Below are 18,245 nucleotides of genomic sequence, written 5' to 3'. Positions count from 1 at the left end.
TCATGGCAAATAGAGGGGGAAACAATGGAAACAGTGAGTTTATTTTCTTGGGCTCCAAAATCACTGCAGATGGTTACTGCAGCCATGAAATTAAAAAACGCTTGCTCCTTGGAAGAAAAGCTGTAAGAAACCTAGACAATGTATTGAAAAGCAGAGACATTACTTTGCCAACAAAGATCTGTCTAGTCAAAGCTATGGTTTTTCCAGTAGTCATGTATGGATGTGAGAGCTGGACCATAAAGAAGGCTGACCACTGAAGAACTGATGCTTTTGAACTGTGATGCTGGAGAAGACACTTGTGAGTCCTGTGGACAGCAAGGAGATTAAACAGTCAACCCTAAAGGAAATCAATCCTGAATATTCACTGGAAGGATTGATGCTAAAGCTCAAGTTCCAACACTTTGGCTACCTGATGCAAAGAGCCAACTCATCAGAAAAGACCCTGATGCTGGCAAAGACTGAAGACAGGAGAAGAATGGGACGACAGAAGATGAGATGGTTGGATGGCATCACCAACTCAATGGACTTGAGTTTGAGCAAGCTCCTGGAGACGGTGCAGGACAGGGAAACCTGGTGTGCTGCAGTCCATGGGGTCGCAAAGAGTTGGACACAACTGAGCAACTGAACAACAACAGTTCAACAAAATCTTAATGATACACTCTAAGCATAAAAAATGCACCCAACTTTTATCATCAGCCAAGTTGCCCCAACAACAAAGCACACAGTTAATAATTGTGTCAAGTTTCTCAATGCAGATTTTATGTCACTGGGTAGGTGGGCTGAGGTCAACGCTAGGGCTGACAGGCTAACCGCCAACCCACCAGCCTGAGCGGGAGGCTCACTTTCAGGACTTAAGGTGCGTGAATCACCCAGCAACCGTCTCCATGGGAATCTGCCAGGCCTTTCCTGGCGCTCGGGCAGGACCCTGCCTCTACAGGAAGGACACAGTCCTGCCCTTTAACAGCTCATGGTCAAGCCACACGGGGCCCAGCGTGGGTGCCGAGAGATGCCGCATGCCTCCCTGCCGACCACCTCACAGCTCGTCCTCCCGATTCAGAGCAGGACACAGACAGCCCACACCGCCCTCAGGAGCGTGGTCACTTCGGGGTCTGCATGTCTGTGTCCCAGCTCTCAAAAGCTGGCCACATCCCCTGGGGGCCCGGCCACCATGCTGTGAGGCCCCAGGCAATGTGGGGAGCCTGCATGAGGATCAAGGGGTTGGGGGGACAGCCCAGCTCCAGCCCCAGGAGGAGCCCTAGACAGAGCAGGCCCCTGGGCCTTTAGACAGCCTGGGGACTCCACAGCTCTGGACAGCTGTGAGGGCTTCAGTGTCTTTCTCTCAGGACCAGAAGAAAACAGCAGTGGCTGGAGTTTGACAGAAATAAATGGGAACAAAACCTGACTTATACTGGCAGACAGAGACTGCACAACAAGCTGGGACCCACCACAAGCGAGCACTTACCTGCCCATCCTGTCCCACGTGGTGTATCTGCAGATTGCCCTGCAAAACGGATGAAAACAAAGGCAATCAACGACAATGCTTCAAGACTCAAGAGACAGAGGCAGGAATGCCCCCAGGCCGTTTGTGAGAATCAGCAGGACTGTTAACGTCCATTCTACAAAAACACAATCCTCCATAGCCATAAAAACCTCAAAATACTTAAGCTACATTTACAAATACTATTTTTTCTTAGAAAAACAAAGCAAACCAATTAAAAAACATTGTACCTAACCCCCAACCTTGACTCCAAATGAAAATGTTATTTTCTCCTAACTTTTTACTTGGAACCAATCTTAGACTCACAAGAAGAATTTAAAGTAGCCCAGAGAGGTCCCATACTCTCCCACGAGACACCTGACACATTATGTGGCATTACTGCAACCAGGAAACATATGGGACACAATGCAATTAACCAGACCACACGGATACCAGGATCTCATCAGCAGGAAATCCATTTTCATTGGTTTAAAAGAATATTTGCTTTAAGTCTGGTAGGCTCTGTTAAACATCTCTCTACAGATATCCTCACTTTGACAAAATAATTACCTAGTTTTTAAATGAACAAGGTAAGGTTTTAATGTGATAAGAACACTAACTGCATGCAATCATTATACTATCAGCAATTGCTTCTAATTTAGTGCACCCAATTCCTAATGGAAGCAAAAAACACTAGGTTCTATGGACGAAGGATTCAGTTAAGGAAACTGGAGGAAACGTAAGTAAAATTGATAATAAAAATTGAAATTCAGAAGTACTCCAGTGAGATTTTAGCAGAAACAATATAAAACCAATGCACATTGCCTCCTCCTTTCCCCATCCTTGCAGTTTTCCTTCAAGAGTCCCCATCAAGAGAGGTGGCAAGGCAGGTGAGCCGGGGGATGCCTGGCCCTCTGTGGGTGTGGCCCCTCACCCGTGCCCAGTAAAGGGAGGCCCCCACGCTCCTGGGGGCCCGCTTAGCTTGCAGCCTATTCCCCCACCCTGGCCCATACAACTTGCTGCTCTGTGTGAGATCACAGACGCACCCTTAAGAATGTCTCTCCCGGGACCTGGGACCCAGAGGTTAGGGGGGCAATAGCCCTGAAGCAGGAAGCAAGCCCATCCCTCAGCTCCACCCACACTGGGCACAAAGGTCAAGAGTCAAAGGTCAGGATGTGGGTCCAGGGTCCTGGACAAGGTGCAGGGAACCACGCTGGTCAGAATGGACGGCCCCCAGCCCCAGCCTTTCAGCTTCTCCTTTGAGAAGAACGTGGGCATCAGGCTGACCTTCCCAAGCCAGGCACCCCATGGCAGCCGCCACAAACACAGAGGGCAGGCATGCAACCGGAAGCCCCTGACTACATCCTTACTATGGGCAGCGGTAAGGAGGATGCCCATGGGGAGAGGCCAAGATGGGGGGCCAGGGCAGAGCCAGAGAAAGCTGCGGTGGCTCACAGGCCTACATGTACTCTCTCACGGGACTCCCACCCCCTCAAGGCGGGCACCAGTCACCTGAGCAGAGGGAGCCGAGATCGGTGGGGAGAACAGTGAGGCCGCAGTCTGGGGCAACCCTCTTATGCTCCTCCCACCCCTGGGCTGGAATGCAGGAAGGTCTGCATCTCAGATGAGACAGCGGTCCAGAGGGCAGCCCGCCAGGAGCAAAAGCCTCTGTACAGCAAGTGTCCAGAAACAAACCCTGATGGCCACAGGCACGGTCTGGGCAGGAAGGCCCGGAGGGCAGGTGGGCCTCAAGTCTGTGCCCCAGAAGCAAGCGTCAGGGGGTCCCTGATGGATGCCCGTGTCACCCGGGGCAGCCCAGTGGTCGTGCACACTGCAGAGGTCGGAGTGGAGGGGGCCTGTGGGCCCCAGGCCGGCTGGCAGACTCACCTCACTGTCCTGCGTGATCTGCACCTGCTCCCCCTGAGGCACCTGGGCGATGTGTAGGTGGCCCTGTGGGATCCGCAGAAGAGAAGACACAGGAAGCATCAGGGCAGACAAGAGACACTCGCTCCTGACTCACCCTCACAGCTCAGGACAAGAGAGTGGAGGCCGGAGCGGCCAGGGCCACAAAACACTGTGTGAGCTACTGACCCACCTCCCAAAGGACCACTTTAAGACTGTAACACGTAACACTTTGCAGTCATTCTTAAAGGGGCAGCGAGGCCTAGGAAAACTCTGCTGAATCTTTAAATGTCACTAAACGAGCAAATTTGAGAATGTGAAGGACACATAGAAAAGAGGAGGAACCAAAATTTTCCAGAAAACTGAAAAGTTTTTGGCTTTTTTTTCTTAAACCGTACTATCAACCAGGAGGGACCAGAAACTGGACTTTCAGGAAGGGCCCCTAGTAACCTGGGGGTGCACGAGGCCACACAGCAGCATGACCATCAAGGTGGGTGGCCACTGTGCCCGTGTCCACACAGAGAACAGGTCCTTCAACTCTTTAAGTCAATGACTATGTAAACAGCTGAAGTAAACATTAATAAACACTGTTCCAAAGAATAAAGACTCCAAGTAAAATGTCTGCAGGTACAGGCAGACAAATTATAACTGTAAATTTTAACTTTGCTCAATGAAATGAATGTCCATTATCTTATTTAAAATTCACCTTAACCAAAATGGGCCTGAAAGTAAACCACTGAAGATTTCTCTGTGGCTTTCATGTTACCACGTCTATGTAAACCCTGCATCACAGTTTTCTACTCTGGAATTCTTTCAGAGAGCTTCCTCACTAATGAGATAACAGTCACTTCCTCTGGGACTGTCAGCCAAACAAAGAACCAGTTTGTAGTTGCTCTGCCTCCCCCAGAAGACATGCCCCTCACGAGTGCCCCCTGTGCTCTCAGGAAGCACTCCTTCTCCGGACAGTATGTGGAGTGCAGCATCTAACCAGGTGTCCAGGAGGCCGCCCTGCCACAAGCCTGCCGGCAAGAAGGCTGGGTGACAAAGCACCCCCAGGATCTCCAGGGAGTTCCTGCCTGCTCTCCTTGGCCACGGGACCCACGAAGGGTTGGGAGGGATGTCCACCTGGGCAAGCAGTGCACGAGGCAGAGCCAGGCAGGCGGGGTGGGCTGGGCGCCACGCGGAGGGGCACTTGTTACCCAATCCAAAGAGGCTACACCCTAAGGCCTCCAGCTTCCTCCGCTGGCCCTCAGTACAGGGTGCCTGTGCTTCTGAGCTGAGGAAATACCTAGGACACATCATGGTGCCCCCAGGAAGACTTACAGAAGCGCAGCGTTGCAGGGACCATAAGGGGTGGCTATCTGTGAGCTGTAAGAGGACTACCTTGACTGCTTCTGCTTTGATTTGGCACTGGAACCCTCCCCCAAACTGTCAGTGGGGTCCAGAACTGCAGGAAAAGCTGGTCGTGCCCCTCACCCTCCCCTCCCCTCCTGCTCACGAGGGCAGACTGGCGAGAAGTACGTACTACTTGGACCTGCCCATCCTCCCCGATCTGGTGGATCTGGACCTGCTGGGCATTGGCCAGGGCGTAGTGCAGGGCCTGTGGGGGCGGCTGCTGCAGCTCGCTGGTGGGCGGCGGTGTGCTCATCATGGTCTCTGCAGGGAGGTACACATGTGCCTGAGAGATCAGCCCAGGCTGAGCCCACCTCTGCCTTCCCCTGCCCCCACAGGGAGGAAAGGGAAGCCCTCCATCCTGGACTTGGCAGCTACTGGATGTGCAGCATCACGAGCAGCAGCTGTTCACATGGCAGAGATTTCTGACCTGTGGACAGAGATGAAGACCCGACCACCCCCAAACAGGGAGGTTCCCAGCCATCCACTGGGTATAAATGAAGCTCCTCAGATGAAGCAACAAAAATGAAAAACAGGAAGAAAGTAGACATTAAACTATTTCAGACAAGCCCAAAGTAGGACTGGTCCATGGATTATTTGGGGGAAAAGCCCCACTAACTCAATTAAAGGTAAACTTTTCAATACAAGTTTTGTTGTTGCTTAGTTGCTCAATTGTGTCCAACTCTTTGCAATGCCATGGACTACAGCCTACCAGGCTCCTCTATCCGTGAGATTCTCCAGGCAAGACGACTAGAGTGGGTTGCCATTTCCTTCTCCAGGGGATCTTCCTGGCCCAAGGATCGAACCTGGGTCTCCTGTATTGCAGGCAGATGCTTTACTGCTGAGCCACCAGGGAAGCCAAGTAGTGTGCTTTACATGTTTAACCCAAAATGAGACATGTTTGTTTTCATGTGTACCATTTTTAATCACAATGCTATCTCAACCAGGAGAATTTTCTTATACACTTAGAATATTTGGACTCAGAAAAAATTTTCATTTGGTAAAGAATCTGCCTGCAATGTGAGAGACCTGGGTTTGATCCCTGGGTTGGGAAGATCCCCTGGAGAAGGGAAAGGCTACCCACTCCAGTATTCTGGCCTGGAGAATTCCATGGACTGGATAGTCTCCATGGGTTGCAAAGAGTTGGACACGACTAAGTGACTTTCACTTTCACTTCCTAAGAATGAATGACTCAAAAAACTTCTAAAGGTAAAGACATATTAGAGTGAAAGTCCTTGAGAAGTAGAATACGGAAGTGAATGGAAGGATGAAAAAGATACCAAACATCTGATTTTCGAAGAACAGACTTCTCATGCACTTTTGATAGCTTAACAGTGCATATCAGCCTGACATGGTATAGACTCCACTGACTACCTTTTAAAAACTTACAATATAACAGCATTAAAATGGTAACACGTGCAACACATCAGAAACCTCAAATTAAAGTTACTGAACTAACCACACAATCAGTAGCTCCCTACAAGCATGCAACTTCGTGAAAACCAATTTAAATCTATGTTTTATCATCTATATTGATATCAATATCCAGTGGAAAAATGGGCCTCGGTTACTTGCTTGCGATCCAAGAACAATCCAAGAGCTACGGCAAGTGATGGGAAACAAGGTTTCCTGCTGAGGGAAGATTCCCCTCCCTGCGCGAACCTGCTCCCAGCAGAAAGACATAGAAAGGGCAGCCCCTCAAAGGCCTTGTCCCACTGGCTGGTGCTCCTCCACATCCGGAGAGACACAAGGTCGGAGGCTGGTTCCCTGTGACCCTCACATTCTTGGCCCTACACGGATGCTCCCCAACAAGAGCTGAAGGGAAAGCACTGGGGGTGTTCACACAATAAAGGGCAGCCCCTTAAACTCAAGCACGTATACAAACTCACACAGTGTGGCCAGACAGGAGTGTGAAATAGAGAGGTTTTAATAAATTGATACCTTAAAAGTCCCTTGAAACCAGTGATGTAGTGGTTTGTGCTCAAACTGGCAGTACTAATCCAGCTTTAAAGAGAGCAGCCTTGGCTCAGATGCTCACAGACAGCATTTACTTGTCAGTTCCTCTTCTGTATGCTGATAATTCAGAAGTAAACAAGACAACCCCAGCTGGAATTACTACGGAGCCCAAATTTACGGAATCCTGGCTGAATGACACGTTCCTGGATTATGTCTGTCACCAGAAGAGCCTTAGGTACCAGATTGGCTGTGTCGGGCCTCGAGTACACAGGAAGATCAGTACAAAATCCCAGAGACCCTTCAACCAACCACCCTGTGCATATCAAGTTTGAGCCAAGCAGGCAGTAAGTTAAGACAGAAAAACGTGAAGTCAACAGGAAGTTACAGAAACTTTGACAAAAAAAGAACGTGCTGTTCTGTGTTTCTCTCAAAATTCTAAGGGCTCCAGTGTCTGAGGAAGGGGCCCCCTCTAGCTCCCAGGAGACCAACCTCCCGAGAGCAGCCCGAGCCCACCCCAGAGGCACAGTGTGGAGAGCTGGGTGGACGGAGGCAGCGTGCCCTGTAGCACCAAGGAGTCTGCCTCCAAGACCCAGAGGACAGCTGACCCAGCAGGATGACACGGGGTTCCCCCGACCCTGAGAAAGCTTCAGTCACTCTGGCCAAGGAAGGTGCTACTGGACTCTGCAGACCTTCCCAGGGCCAGCCAGAGTCCATCCCAAAGGACACGTCCTGAGAACCGGAGCCTGCCCAGCCTCGGCACTGAAGAGTCTGTTCGCCACCCACAAGAGGACACAAGGCCAATGGCCGCACCGAGCCGCTCAAACCCAAAGCCTCTCAGGAGGAACACTGCCGTGTTTATAAACAGAGAACAAACGAACCGAAGATGCAAAAGTGCCATTAAACCAAATTACTGTCATTCAGCTGAAGGGAACACTAGTAACTGGAAGAAAAATGTTTAAGTAAGTGAGCGAGAGTAAAGATGAAGGTCGTCATCACTAGCCCCTGCTGGAGACCAAGCCTGAGCAGCAAAGGGCGCTTTGGGACCAGCCCAGCCTCCCCGCCCAGCTCAGACCCGGTCCAGGCTGGCTGAGGGCCTCACACAGGCACTGGCCGGAAACACGGGGTTCCAAGACCGCTACCCAGATGGCGTCTGAACACCATCCCGAGGGGGGCCAGATAGCTGGCCAAGGCTAAGCGGCCGGTGGTCCTGGCCGAACCCCTCCTGCAGCTGCCGAGCCCAGGCCGCTCTGCTCCTCGGTACCCGCACAGGAGCGTCTCCCAGGGCATGAGCGGGCACGGTGCATGTGCCTCTGACGGCCCCGGACCACCCGCCCGGCTGCCCACGAACCTGAGGCTCCGTACGAGGACGAGGACGGCGTTCTCCTGGAGAAGCTCTTGACGGCCAGGCTCTGGCCTCGCTGTTTTCGCCGCCAGGCTGTCCGACACTTGGAGTCGATACTCTGTTTAATTCGATACCAATCAGATTCCGTGATGCCAAACTTATAGAAGAGGTGACCTGCAGAACACATCCAACGGGAGAAAGGTGAGACGCGGCCTCCCGCCCAGCTGTGGTCACGGCGCAGCGGGAACAGAAAGCTGATGGGCAAGAGCCACCTTGGGCGTGCCTGTCGTGGGTGACAACAGCTTTTCATTCATTTTGCTTGAACTTTTTTGCTCTGATCCACTCACACCAAAGGGAGACAAGCTACGAGCTGGAGGTGAGGGTTCCCACAGGCGTCCTGGATGCCCACGCTCCAACCATCCACCCTGATCTCATACACGGCCTCCTGGGTCCTGAGACTGAGACAGAAGTCAAGGGTCCTGAGAGCTTTACCGAAACTCTGACCTGTCACCCCTAGTGTGCTGCCCAGCCGCCTCCTTTCCCCCTCTCACGTTTCGGCTCCAACACGATCTAAATGATCCTCCCCTCAACCAGCCCACTTGACCCCAGAACCCTCCCAACTGTCACCCCCTAGATATTAATGATGTTTACTCCATTTCCTCCACAAACACAGGGGATCTTTGTTCTGTTCAAAGAACAGAGAACAGGCATCTCATGCCTGCCAAGAACACAGAACATCCAAGCGCGGAAAGATGCATCAATGTTCATTGACTAAACGTTGATTACAATTCATCTGAAGACATTCTTCCACAGTTACTTGAGTCTGAGGCTTATGGAAGTTCCCCTGCTTCCCCGTCTGCCTCCTCAGTCAGAACAGAACTCCCTAAAGGCAGAGACCAGCCCCCTCCCTGGAGCCCTTGCACACCCAGCCTAGTGGGCATCACATCCACAGACCACTGGCCAGAGAGGCAGGGACACCGGGCTGCAGCCACCGGCGCCCTCGCCATGGCCCCTACATGATGGCAAGTTCTCCATGTGCAGCATGGGCATCTGAGATCCCCTCCCACGAGAGGAGACCCTGCCCTGCCAGCCGGCCCATCTCTCAGGGGACCACTTCATCTCTTCCTGTGCTCAACGGACAGAAAGTAGCTGTCAGGAACGTGGGAACCACAAGAAATGCTTTTCACCAGGGTGACCTCCTGTCTAGCTGGTCATGAAGCTCCACTGAATAAAGAGAAAATAAGTGGATGAAATTCAGAAATTTAATAATAAGAAGATTAAGCTGAAAAACTTCCTGTTTTGACTACTAAGAGCACCAAGTCTGGAGTATCTGCTGAGAGATAAATTGATGCCCAAAATCTGAAATCTGCTCTATGGGGACCACACAACCTAGAAATAATCAAAACAAAGGAAGTGTCTGTTTTCTTAAGTAAACTATATTTTCTTTTGTCAAAACAGCTCCTGACTTTTTGTGAACACAAGCTAAGACATTTTTAACTCTAAACAGAATGACAACCAAATGTCTGTAATCTTGATAAAGAGTAATGGGGTTAAGGAGGGCTGGGTTTAGGGGATCAGGGAGAAGCTGAACCACAGTGCTCTCAGCCCCACACGGTCACCCTGCAGGGAAGGAAAGACCTGAGGGCCGTGGCGCCTCTGGTTTCCAGGTCATCGCTAACCAGAGTCGTCCCCCTCTACTTACTGAGGGATGGCTCCATGCAAGGCATGGCTCTAAGTGCAGGGCAAACTCACAGAGTCCTGGCCAGTTATTCACTTGAACGACAAGAGAACCCAACTGCCCGTTGCAGTTACAATAGAACTCAAACACTGACTGAGTCCAACTATCGAAACTACAATCATATAGTCACTGGGGATCGACCACTAAATACAGCTGTACAGTCACAGGAAGAGCCAGCTACCGACTACAGCTGCAGAGGAGCCCAAACACAGGCAACGAACTGATGACCACACGGACGTCCACCACCTCGTCAGGGGCCTGCTCCAACACAGACGGACCCCTGCAGACCACCCTCCGGCCCCTCATGCCTTCCGTGCAAGGAAAACACCTTCCAAACGCCTCAACGGATTAGCAAAATTATGCAAACTTTCAGAACTTGTTACTAACAGAAAAGAATATACAAGACACACGAGGGTGTACAAATAAGAAACAAACAAAAACGTTAATACTTAAAATTCGACTTTGTAAAAACCAACCTGCCAGTTCAAAACCTGGCTTACGTCCTTTAAAGAAAAAATACACATTCTCATAGTTCTGCATTAGCCATTTTAAAATGCTTCTAAGACATCTTATTACATAGTTCCTTCCAACAGTGACTCAAGACTCCGGCTCTATGGCAGATGCCCCCATGATGGCTGCCAAGAAAAACTAATGAAGGAACCAGCAGCACTGATGCCCCCCCACCAAGAGGCTTGGCTCTGCCCCGGGAACCGTACAGGGCCGGGGTGGGGCGGGGGGCACCGAAGGCTGGCGCCACAGCTGGGCTTCCTCTCACTTTGCCAAAGGCGTCCCCCATCTTTTCTGACAGCTCTGAGCAACCTCAGCTGAGTGAAAGGAGGAGAGAAGCTCCCATAATGAGTGATAAAAAGATTACTTTGAATTAACTGCTTTTCACACTTGTTGAAGGATTTTATCTCAAGTCATTTGATGCTCTTAAGAAAACCTCATGAAATAAGAACGCCACTATCCTCACTTTAGCTCCAAAGCTGAGTTATCAGCGAGGAGTGAGAACCAGCCTAAAAATTCAGGCCTTCGGCGCCCACCCATGTAGAGAAGAAAAGGCCACAGACAAGCCCAGCAGCCCCTCCCCACCTCAGCACCTCAGGACTCCCCGTCTCAGCGCTTGGTCTCAGCGGCAGACAAGCCAGCCCCTCAGTGGCTGGGCGGAGGTGGGGGGACTGTGCAGCAGGCAAGCCCCACCCCGCCACGGGTGCCCTGCCCTTTGGAGTGTGAGGAGAGCCCGCTCCACGGTGACCTGAGAGCCAGGGCCCCGCCTGACTCTGCTTCTCACAGGCTCTCTCCCCCCACCAGCCCACACTGACCACCACTTCCTCCCAGCCCCCAGAGAGGCGTGCTGGGCCGGGCTGGTAGGAGCCTGATCACCCAGGTTCCAGAGAACCCAGGCCCTGAGCATTGTACTGAAACGTGCCCCAAAGTTCACGTCTACGCCCAGGACCCAGAACGTGGTGATGCTCCCTGGACACAAGGTCGCTGCAGACAGGACGAATTAACTGCAGATGCAGTCACACTGGAGTACAATGGGCTCTGAGTGCAGCAGGACAGGGTCGCCAGGAGGAGAGGAGAGACACAGAGACACACAGGATCACACGGCCGTGTGACGAAAGACACTGACTCGCGCTGCTACAAACCACGATGGCCACGGATCATAGGCTGTGAGCCTCCACCACAGACAAGACAGACTCACCCCCAGCCCTCCCAGGGAGACTGGCTCTGCTAGAACCATGGTCTCAACCTTATGGCCCCAGACACAGCCAGCCTGTCACACACCAGAGAGGCCAGTGTCAGCAGGGCTCTGGGTCCCCGTGGACCATCAGCAACATCCTCTCTGTCCCAGGATGACTCGGAAAAACCTGACGACAGTCCTCATGGACACGTGACTCCCATCTGTGCTGCTAAATCACATCTCCCCACGCTAAGGTCTCTCCATGTTGGCCCCCTCACAGTCGTCTTCAAAGACCTGTCAGCTCAGGGTCCTGGGGGCATACCAGCCTCATCTCTAGTCTCACGAGATCAGCCAGAAGGCTCCCGCAGTCTGAGCAGATGCCTATGTGACTCACCAGTAAAGCCCTGAGAACTAGGCTACAGCGCTATCAATTCAACAGGGAAAAGACAACTGCTCTGTCTTTAGGTCCTAAGCCTCATGACAATGTGGCAAATTTCTTTATGTTTACAATGAAGAGCTACTTTTGCACAGAGCACATGAACTGAATAGCTGGTCATCCCAGCTTCTGGGGGCCGTTAACCCTGGGGAAGCCTGAAGAAGCTGGTATCCCACACGTTTTTCACTCAGTAACCTTACTCTCGTGCTCAAAGAAGTGCTTGTGTTTCAAAATGCTAATTTTCTTTCCCCCTGAAAAAACCAAGCAAGGAAAATACTTCTGATAATCAGAAAAGAGAAAAAATGTAAAGCCCAGCCCTGTCCACAGTGAAGTGGGTGTGGCTGGCAGTGGTGACAGTGGGTTCCTGACCCAGGAGGTGGCTGGCATGGCCGAAGTCAGAAGTCGGAAAAAGAAACTGCAGGGACTTCCCCGCTGGGCCAGTGGTTAAGAATCCACACTTCCACTGCAAGGGGCATGGGTTCGATTCCTGATCGAGGAACTAAAATCCCACATGCTGGAGAAGGGGAGGGTGGGATGTTTCGAAAGAACAGCATGTATATTATCTGTGGTGAAACAGACCACCAGCCCAGGTGGGAGGCATGAGTCAAGTGCTCAGGCCTGTTGGGCTGGGAAGATCCAGAGGAATCGGGTGGAGAAGGAGGTGGGATGGGAGACCGGGATGGGGAATTCGTGTAACTCTATGGCTGATTCATATCAATGTATGACAAAACCCACTGAAAAAAATAAATAAATAAATAAATTAAAAAAAAAAAAAAAAAATCCCACATGCTAAGATGTGTGGCCAAAAAATTTAAAAAAAGAAAGAAACGATAAGTTTAGTGAATGTGTATGGGGCACTCGCTCCTGACCAGCTCTGACCCAGAGCTCTCCGCACAGCTCCCTGCCCGCCCTGCGGGCCCACCCTTCTCCCAGACACAGGGCACCCCTGCTGCTGACCAGCTCTGACCCAGAGCCGCTCCAGCCCACCCCTGACAGTGGGGGTCCCCCAGTGCCCGCCCCCAGCGGAGCCCTCCCCTGACAGGCCTGAGGCAGCACTTACACCGGATGCCGTAGATGGTCAGGGGGTCGAGCTGCTTTTTGCCATGTTTGCCCTGGCCCGAGAGGTTGGAGACAGCCTGAACCTCGCGGTGGAAGAGGTAGTCCAGCAGCGTGAGCGCCATCTTCTCGGCCGTGCGGCAGTTGGTGCTGATGTGCAGCATGTCGGAGGGGATGATGGCGCAGCGCACCCGCATCTCAGGGTTGTTCTCATCCCCCAGCCACGTGCCGTTGGGGTAGTCCTCTGGAAGACAGAGGGGTCCAGGTGAGCCCCGCGGGCCACAGTGCCCACGCCTCCAGCTTTCTCAAGGGGAGCCTGGGAGGCGAACGTCCAGAGCTCAGCTCACTCGGGAGGACCTGCCCGCTCGGCCTCAGTGAGGCAGCCCAGGACGATCCCGGGACAGGCAGGAAACCGCAGGCGGAAAGAGGGGTGGCGGGGCATCAGGGCAGATGGCGCCCCCTCCGCCGGGTGGGAGGCAGGAGCCCACCTGTCTGCAAGCCCAGCAGCACCCCACCAGCTCTGTCAGCAATGAGGGACAACGCTACACCCTGACCAAGGGCCGGTGTCCCCGACACGCCTCCCCCCGTCTGTCACAGTCTCCCGGGAGTTGCAGGCTTGACTAAGTGTGTGAAAGGGCTTAACGCTGTCAAACAAACACCAACTTTAAAAAGCCTCATCTTTTGGCCGAAGGAAACTCCACTAAGGAACGCAAATCAAGAGAACGCTCGATTCTGCTTGCACACTGGCCGCTTTCCAAGCACTCCTTCTGATCCTCATGTGGAAGCAAGTTGAGTAGCAAGGCAGCCCCTGAAAGCGCCTGCACTTGGGGGCAGGGCGACAGGAGGGGGAGTTAAACCTCACAGTGGGACCCGGCTTCCTGCTAAGGGTCGCCAGGCCAGGGGCCTTTAAGTCATGTTTCAGCCAGGGTTGTCACTGTTTCAAGATTTCTCATGAGATTTATTTTGAAATGTCCTGATTTATATTCTGGCCTCTATGCACAAAAAAAGGCCCTGCAAAGGGCAGCCAGCTCGCCCGGCTTTGCCACAGGCCTGGAACAGAGCACAGGCCAAGGGGCCAGCTGTCTGGGACTTGCACACTCTGCTCTGTGAGGGTGGCCTCTCCAGGCCAGGCTCCTGAATCACGCGATTTCCTCGAACACCAGGCAAGGCTCAGCAGCCCCATCATAACGACCACATCACCCCTGGGCCGGCCGGCCACTAGAGGGGTGAGGGAGACTGGCTCCTGACTTTGGCTAAGGACAGAAAACAAATCACAAGTCTGACTTTTGGAACTCAGAGTAAGAGATGAGTAAGAAGAACCACTTCTCAGGAAAGGCTGCTTTGGAGGCAAAGAGGGGGAGCTAGGAGCAGCTTTCTGCCATCAGCCACCTGTAGCATTTACCGACCCACAGAAGAAGTGGACACATGATCCAAATATAATGCGAAGGAACTTCTAGAGGCGCTGGCTCAGGCACTGCTGGAATGCAGCAAAGGCACCAGCTCCCAGCAAGTTTATTAACTTACCTACACACAGTGGCAACTCTATGCCCAGCACAGGGTCTAACGCTCAAGATCTAAACCTTCAGTGAACCTAGAATGACAGGCTTAACAACACCAGAGCAGAAAGACCACCCTCCACCTGCAGCAGCGAGAGAATTGGAGGGGTCACTGAAGGAGGGTGCCCTGCAGGCCAGTGCACAGACATCGGGCTGCAGCTTCAACTCCAACCTCTGCACCGCCAAAGACCCTGCAGTTTTTCTTAGGAACAAGTATTATGAACTCTGTGTAGCCAGCTCCTATGTTTAGACAACATTTTTAAAGAAAAGTAAACACTGGACAAGAGTTCAGTGTCATTTTCCAAACCGTGAGTCAACATCATGTCAAAGTGACGCCACGCCTGTGCGTAGGGGAGGTGGGACAGCAGGTGGGGCAGGAGGGCGGCGCCGGCAGGGGCGTCGTGACTCGGCTTCTCCGTCACTGACTCCAACTGACATCCGCTTCCCTGGGGGCTGCCTGCACACATACCCCTACTTGGCTCCCCAGAGCCTGTGTGCAGGCCGTGTATGACCCTGCTGGACCCGCAGACCAGAGGCTGGGGAAGGGAGGGGACCAGTCCCAAAAGTCCCCAGCAAGAGGTCCTCTGGTGCCCTGGGCCAGTGCTAGGAGCGCCCACCTGTCCAAGTCCTGGACCTGGCCCTGCTGCCCCAACGGGAACGTGGAGGAGGAAGGGCCATCCTCCTTCCAGATGCCACCCATCAGGAGCAACCAGGCTCCAGTGACGACGGAGAAAACAGGCCGGGGCCACACCACGCTGTCCCCGCCACACACAGACACAGGAAACAGAGGGCAAGTGGCAGACACTGTCCAGCTGATCTGAGAGGGAGAAAGGAGGAAGTGACCTCATCTGTTACAATGAATTCTCAGGAAAGCCAAACACCACGTCCAACGAATGAACAAGTTTACAAACCAAAACTAAGCCTCTTTTCTATGTAAACAATAATCACCCATCATGCTGCCTAATGGAAACTACCCAGGCTTCACAGATGAGCTCTGGGAACCCTGCAGGAGACGAGAGCACGGGGGACACAGCAAGGAAGTGACCGAACGGCCACCGTGAGTGGAGGCGCGAGGCCGCGAGGACAAGTCCTCGGACCGAGGAGGGCTGTTTCCTCACCCAGCTCCCTGCTGACACACAGCCCCAGCCCCGGAGGCGGCACACGGGCCACAGGGCAGTTACCAGAACGTTTTGGAGGATGGAAGACGTCACTTCAAGCTCCTGCAAGAGTAGACGACACAGCACCCTCCACGTTCTCTGGCCCAGATGCTCCGTCCTCACCCGGGGGCACCGGTCACGGCTGTCGACACAGCCCCATCTCACCTCTGGCCCGACATGGGGGCCAGAGCCTAGTCTGACAGTGATGATGAACCGTGCCTTTTAAATGTAAAATAAGATGGAGCACCTGCCCACATAAATATTTGAGAAATCTGCCTTTTGACAATTCAAAAAGAATATATTTATTTTGCTAAAATAGCTTGGTCCAGTTTTGGCAGCTGAAACAATAGATTCTAGTAGCTCTGTTTAAAAACTACCAGTTGGATTTTAAGAAAAATAAACTTGCTTTCTACTCCAATCATTTAAATCTTTAATTAAATTAACTGACACTTCTGAAAAACTTACTTGAAGAAAACCCTAACTTGAACTTTCTAACCACTCAGATACTTCAGAATACAAATATGTGTTTCGAGGCTCTATTTTAGTTCCAGGAAAATGAAATGAAGAGAAAACGACGAAATAAAGACGATGACTGCATTCTCCAGGGCGTCAAGTTGAAGCAGCGAAAGCAGCCACCTGTGTCCCCACCTCCCCACCTGCTGATGTGCACACATACATGTGTATATACATGCATACACCTGTGCACATCACGTGAATACATAGGCCCACCTCCTGAGGTGGTGATGCACACCCCCACACGTCCACCAACACCAGGGAGACATGACCCCAAGCCGCCCGGCTGTCCCTGGACCGAGGCGTGCGCACCCCTGCATCCCTCTTCAAGTGCGAAGCTGTTCATGTGGGGTGGACAGAATGGTATCTAACCCGCGTCCCCTACAACCCAGCACTTCACACGCATTACTGCAACTCAGGGACTCCGAGAAAACGCCCCACGAGGCATCGTCCCGCCTCCAAAGCAAAGGGCAACCCTCTAATCCATGGACAGTGACCTGCACGCCCTGCCCACGTCTTATGCAGGCTGGGAGGTCACCAGTCACTCCAGATGCCATCTCCCAACCAAATCCAGCCTGTTGCCCAAACTCTCTCCAAAGATACCAGAGGCCCACCCATGGGGTCTCAGAAGCCTCTAAGTCCTGTGCAGGTGGCTGAGGTTGACGGAAAGTTCCCCCAGACACCCTGGGCTCCGGTCCCCCTCAACCCTCACTGATGACCGGCTCAAATCTCTGCAGCCACAAGAGGGGACTGGAGATGCACTTCAGTCTCCAGTTAAAGGATGGTAAACAAGCTGAGAGGGAGCAACCTTCACCATTCACCACAGGTTTTAGGGTGCACGGGTGCCCATGCGTGACCTAGGGAAGGTCACGGGAGGTCAGGCCCTCAAGGCAGGCCTCTAGCCTCTCCAGGCCAGCCTCAGAGGACGCCGAGTGTCATGAGTGGGTGCTGGGCTGCACTTCTGCCAGGCTTTCAGACAGCTGCCCCAGATGCTTGTGAATTTCTCTGCATGTGACATGTAGGCTGTGGGGGCACCAAGGGGCCTGGGAAGGGGCTCAGAGAGGTTTCCAGAACCTGCTTCGTGGGCTGCCTCCCAGCACAACCACACACTACCCTTCGTATCCTGTGCCAACCCGAGTCCTTCTGAGTGAAGGTATTATACCTCTTCAAGGCTCCCAAACCACCTGCTCCTCCCAGGTTTCATTTCCCTGCCACACCCCAGGAAGGTGCATAAAATCATTTCACTGACTTGGGGCTTTGCGACATGCACAGGCTGATTTCTGACAATAATTCAGTTTTCGTCAAGGTACTTCCCTACTGAAAGCAAGTTCCAAATATCTTATATTCAGGATTGGTCCAGCTCTGTAAGAATTATCACATGCATAAATAGTAAGAATTAAAACTCGCCATTAAGAATCTAATGAAATCCCTTCATTAATTAAGAGATCCCATTTTCAGCATGTGCTGGCTAGTCTGTTTCCCTAACTCAGCTCACCAGTTTAGTCTCTGAACTAAGAGACCTAAATCATTACACCCCACACACTGTCAGTACTTAACCAAAGACAGGGGTGAACAATGACCTCTCCCTGCCAGAGGCAGGGTGGAAGGCAGGAGCTAAGGAGTAGGCCTGCTGCTCACCACCCCTCTCCCATCTAGCACTTCCCTCTGATCCAAATGGAGCCGATGCTGCAGCAGCCAGAAGTGCCTAATTAATAAGACAAGGTAAACCCCTGACACCTCCAGATATATCAGGGAACAGCACAGCATGCCAACCCATGCAGACCACGTGGGATTTCTAGGAAATAATCATTCTGAAAATCCGTGGTTCTCTGCAGTGAGGCACAGAAGTACTCTGGTAAGAAGATTAGAGCACGTATCCAGTGCAGCCCGGGCTCTTATCAGAAAGAAGAGGACTCCGGCCCCTCAGCACCTACGGGCTAATGCCGCTTCTCTGATAGGCGCTCCCCAGGCCTGGTGGGTCAGTCCAGGGAGGATGTGGCAGGGAGACAGCTAATCCCCTGCTCAGAGCATCTGAA

The 18,245-nt window shown here is 52.4% G+C and overlaps 1 protein-coding gene across 4 annotated transcripts in view; it reads right to left on the bottom strand.

The window, feature by feature from the left end:
• The window catches only part of BANP (BTG3 associated nuclear protein), a 69,566-nt gene that overhangs the window by 11,917 nt on the left and 39,404 nt on the right, over positions 1 to 18,245 (bottom strand). For all 4 annotated transcript variants that reach the window (XM_065925168.1, XM_065925169.1, XM_065925170.1 and 1 more), the window contains 5 exons: positions 12,988 to 13,227; positions 8,076 to 8,243; positions 4,905 to 5,035; positions 3,365 to 3,427; positions 1,463 to 1,501 (listed from right to left, as the gene is read on the bottom strand). In XM_065925168.1, the coding sequence (XP_065781240.1) occupies positions 1,463 to 1,501; positions 3,365 to 3,427; positions 4,905 to 5,035; positions 8,076 to 8,243; positions 12,988 to 13,227 (641 nt within the window). The remainder of the gene's footprint in view (positions 1 to 1,462; positions 1,502 to 3,364; positions 3,428 to 4,904; positions 5,036 to 8,075; positions 8,244 to 12,987; positions 13,228 to 18,245) is intronic.

This window comes from Muntiacus reevesi, chromosome 2, assembly GCF_963930625.1.
Source record: "Muntiacus reevesi chromosome 2, mMunRee1.1, whole genome shotgun sequence".
Lineage (NCBI taxonomy): Eukaryota > Metazoa > Chordata > Mammalia > Artiodactyla > Cervidae > Muntiacus > Muntiacus reevesi.
The sequence above is the reverse complement of the archived record's forward strand: the minus strand, read 5'-3'. Positions and strand labels throughout refer to the sequence as shown.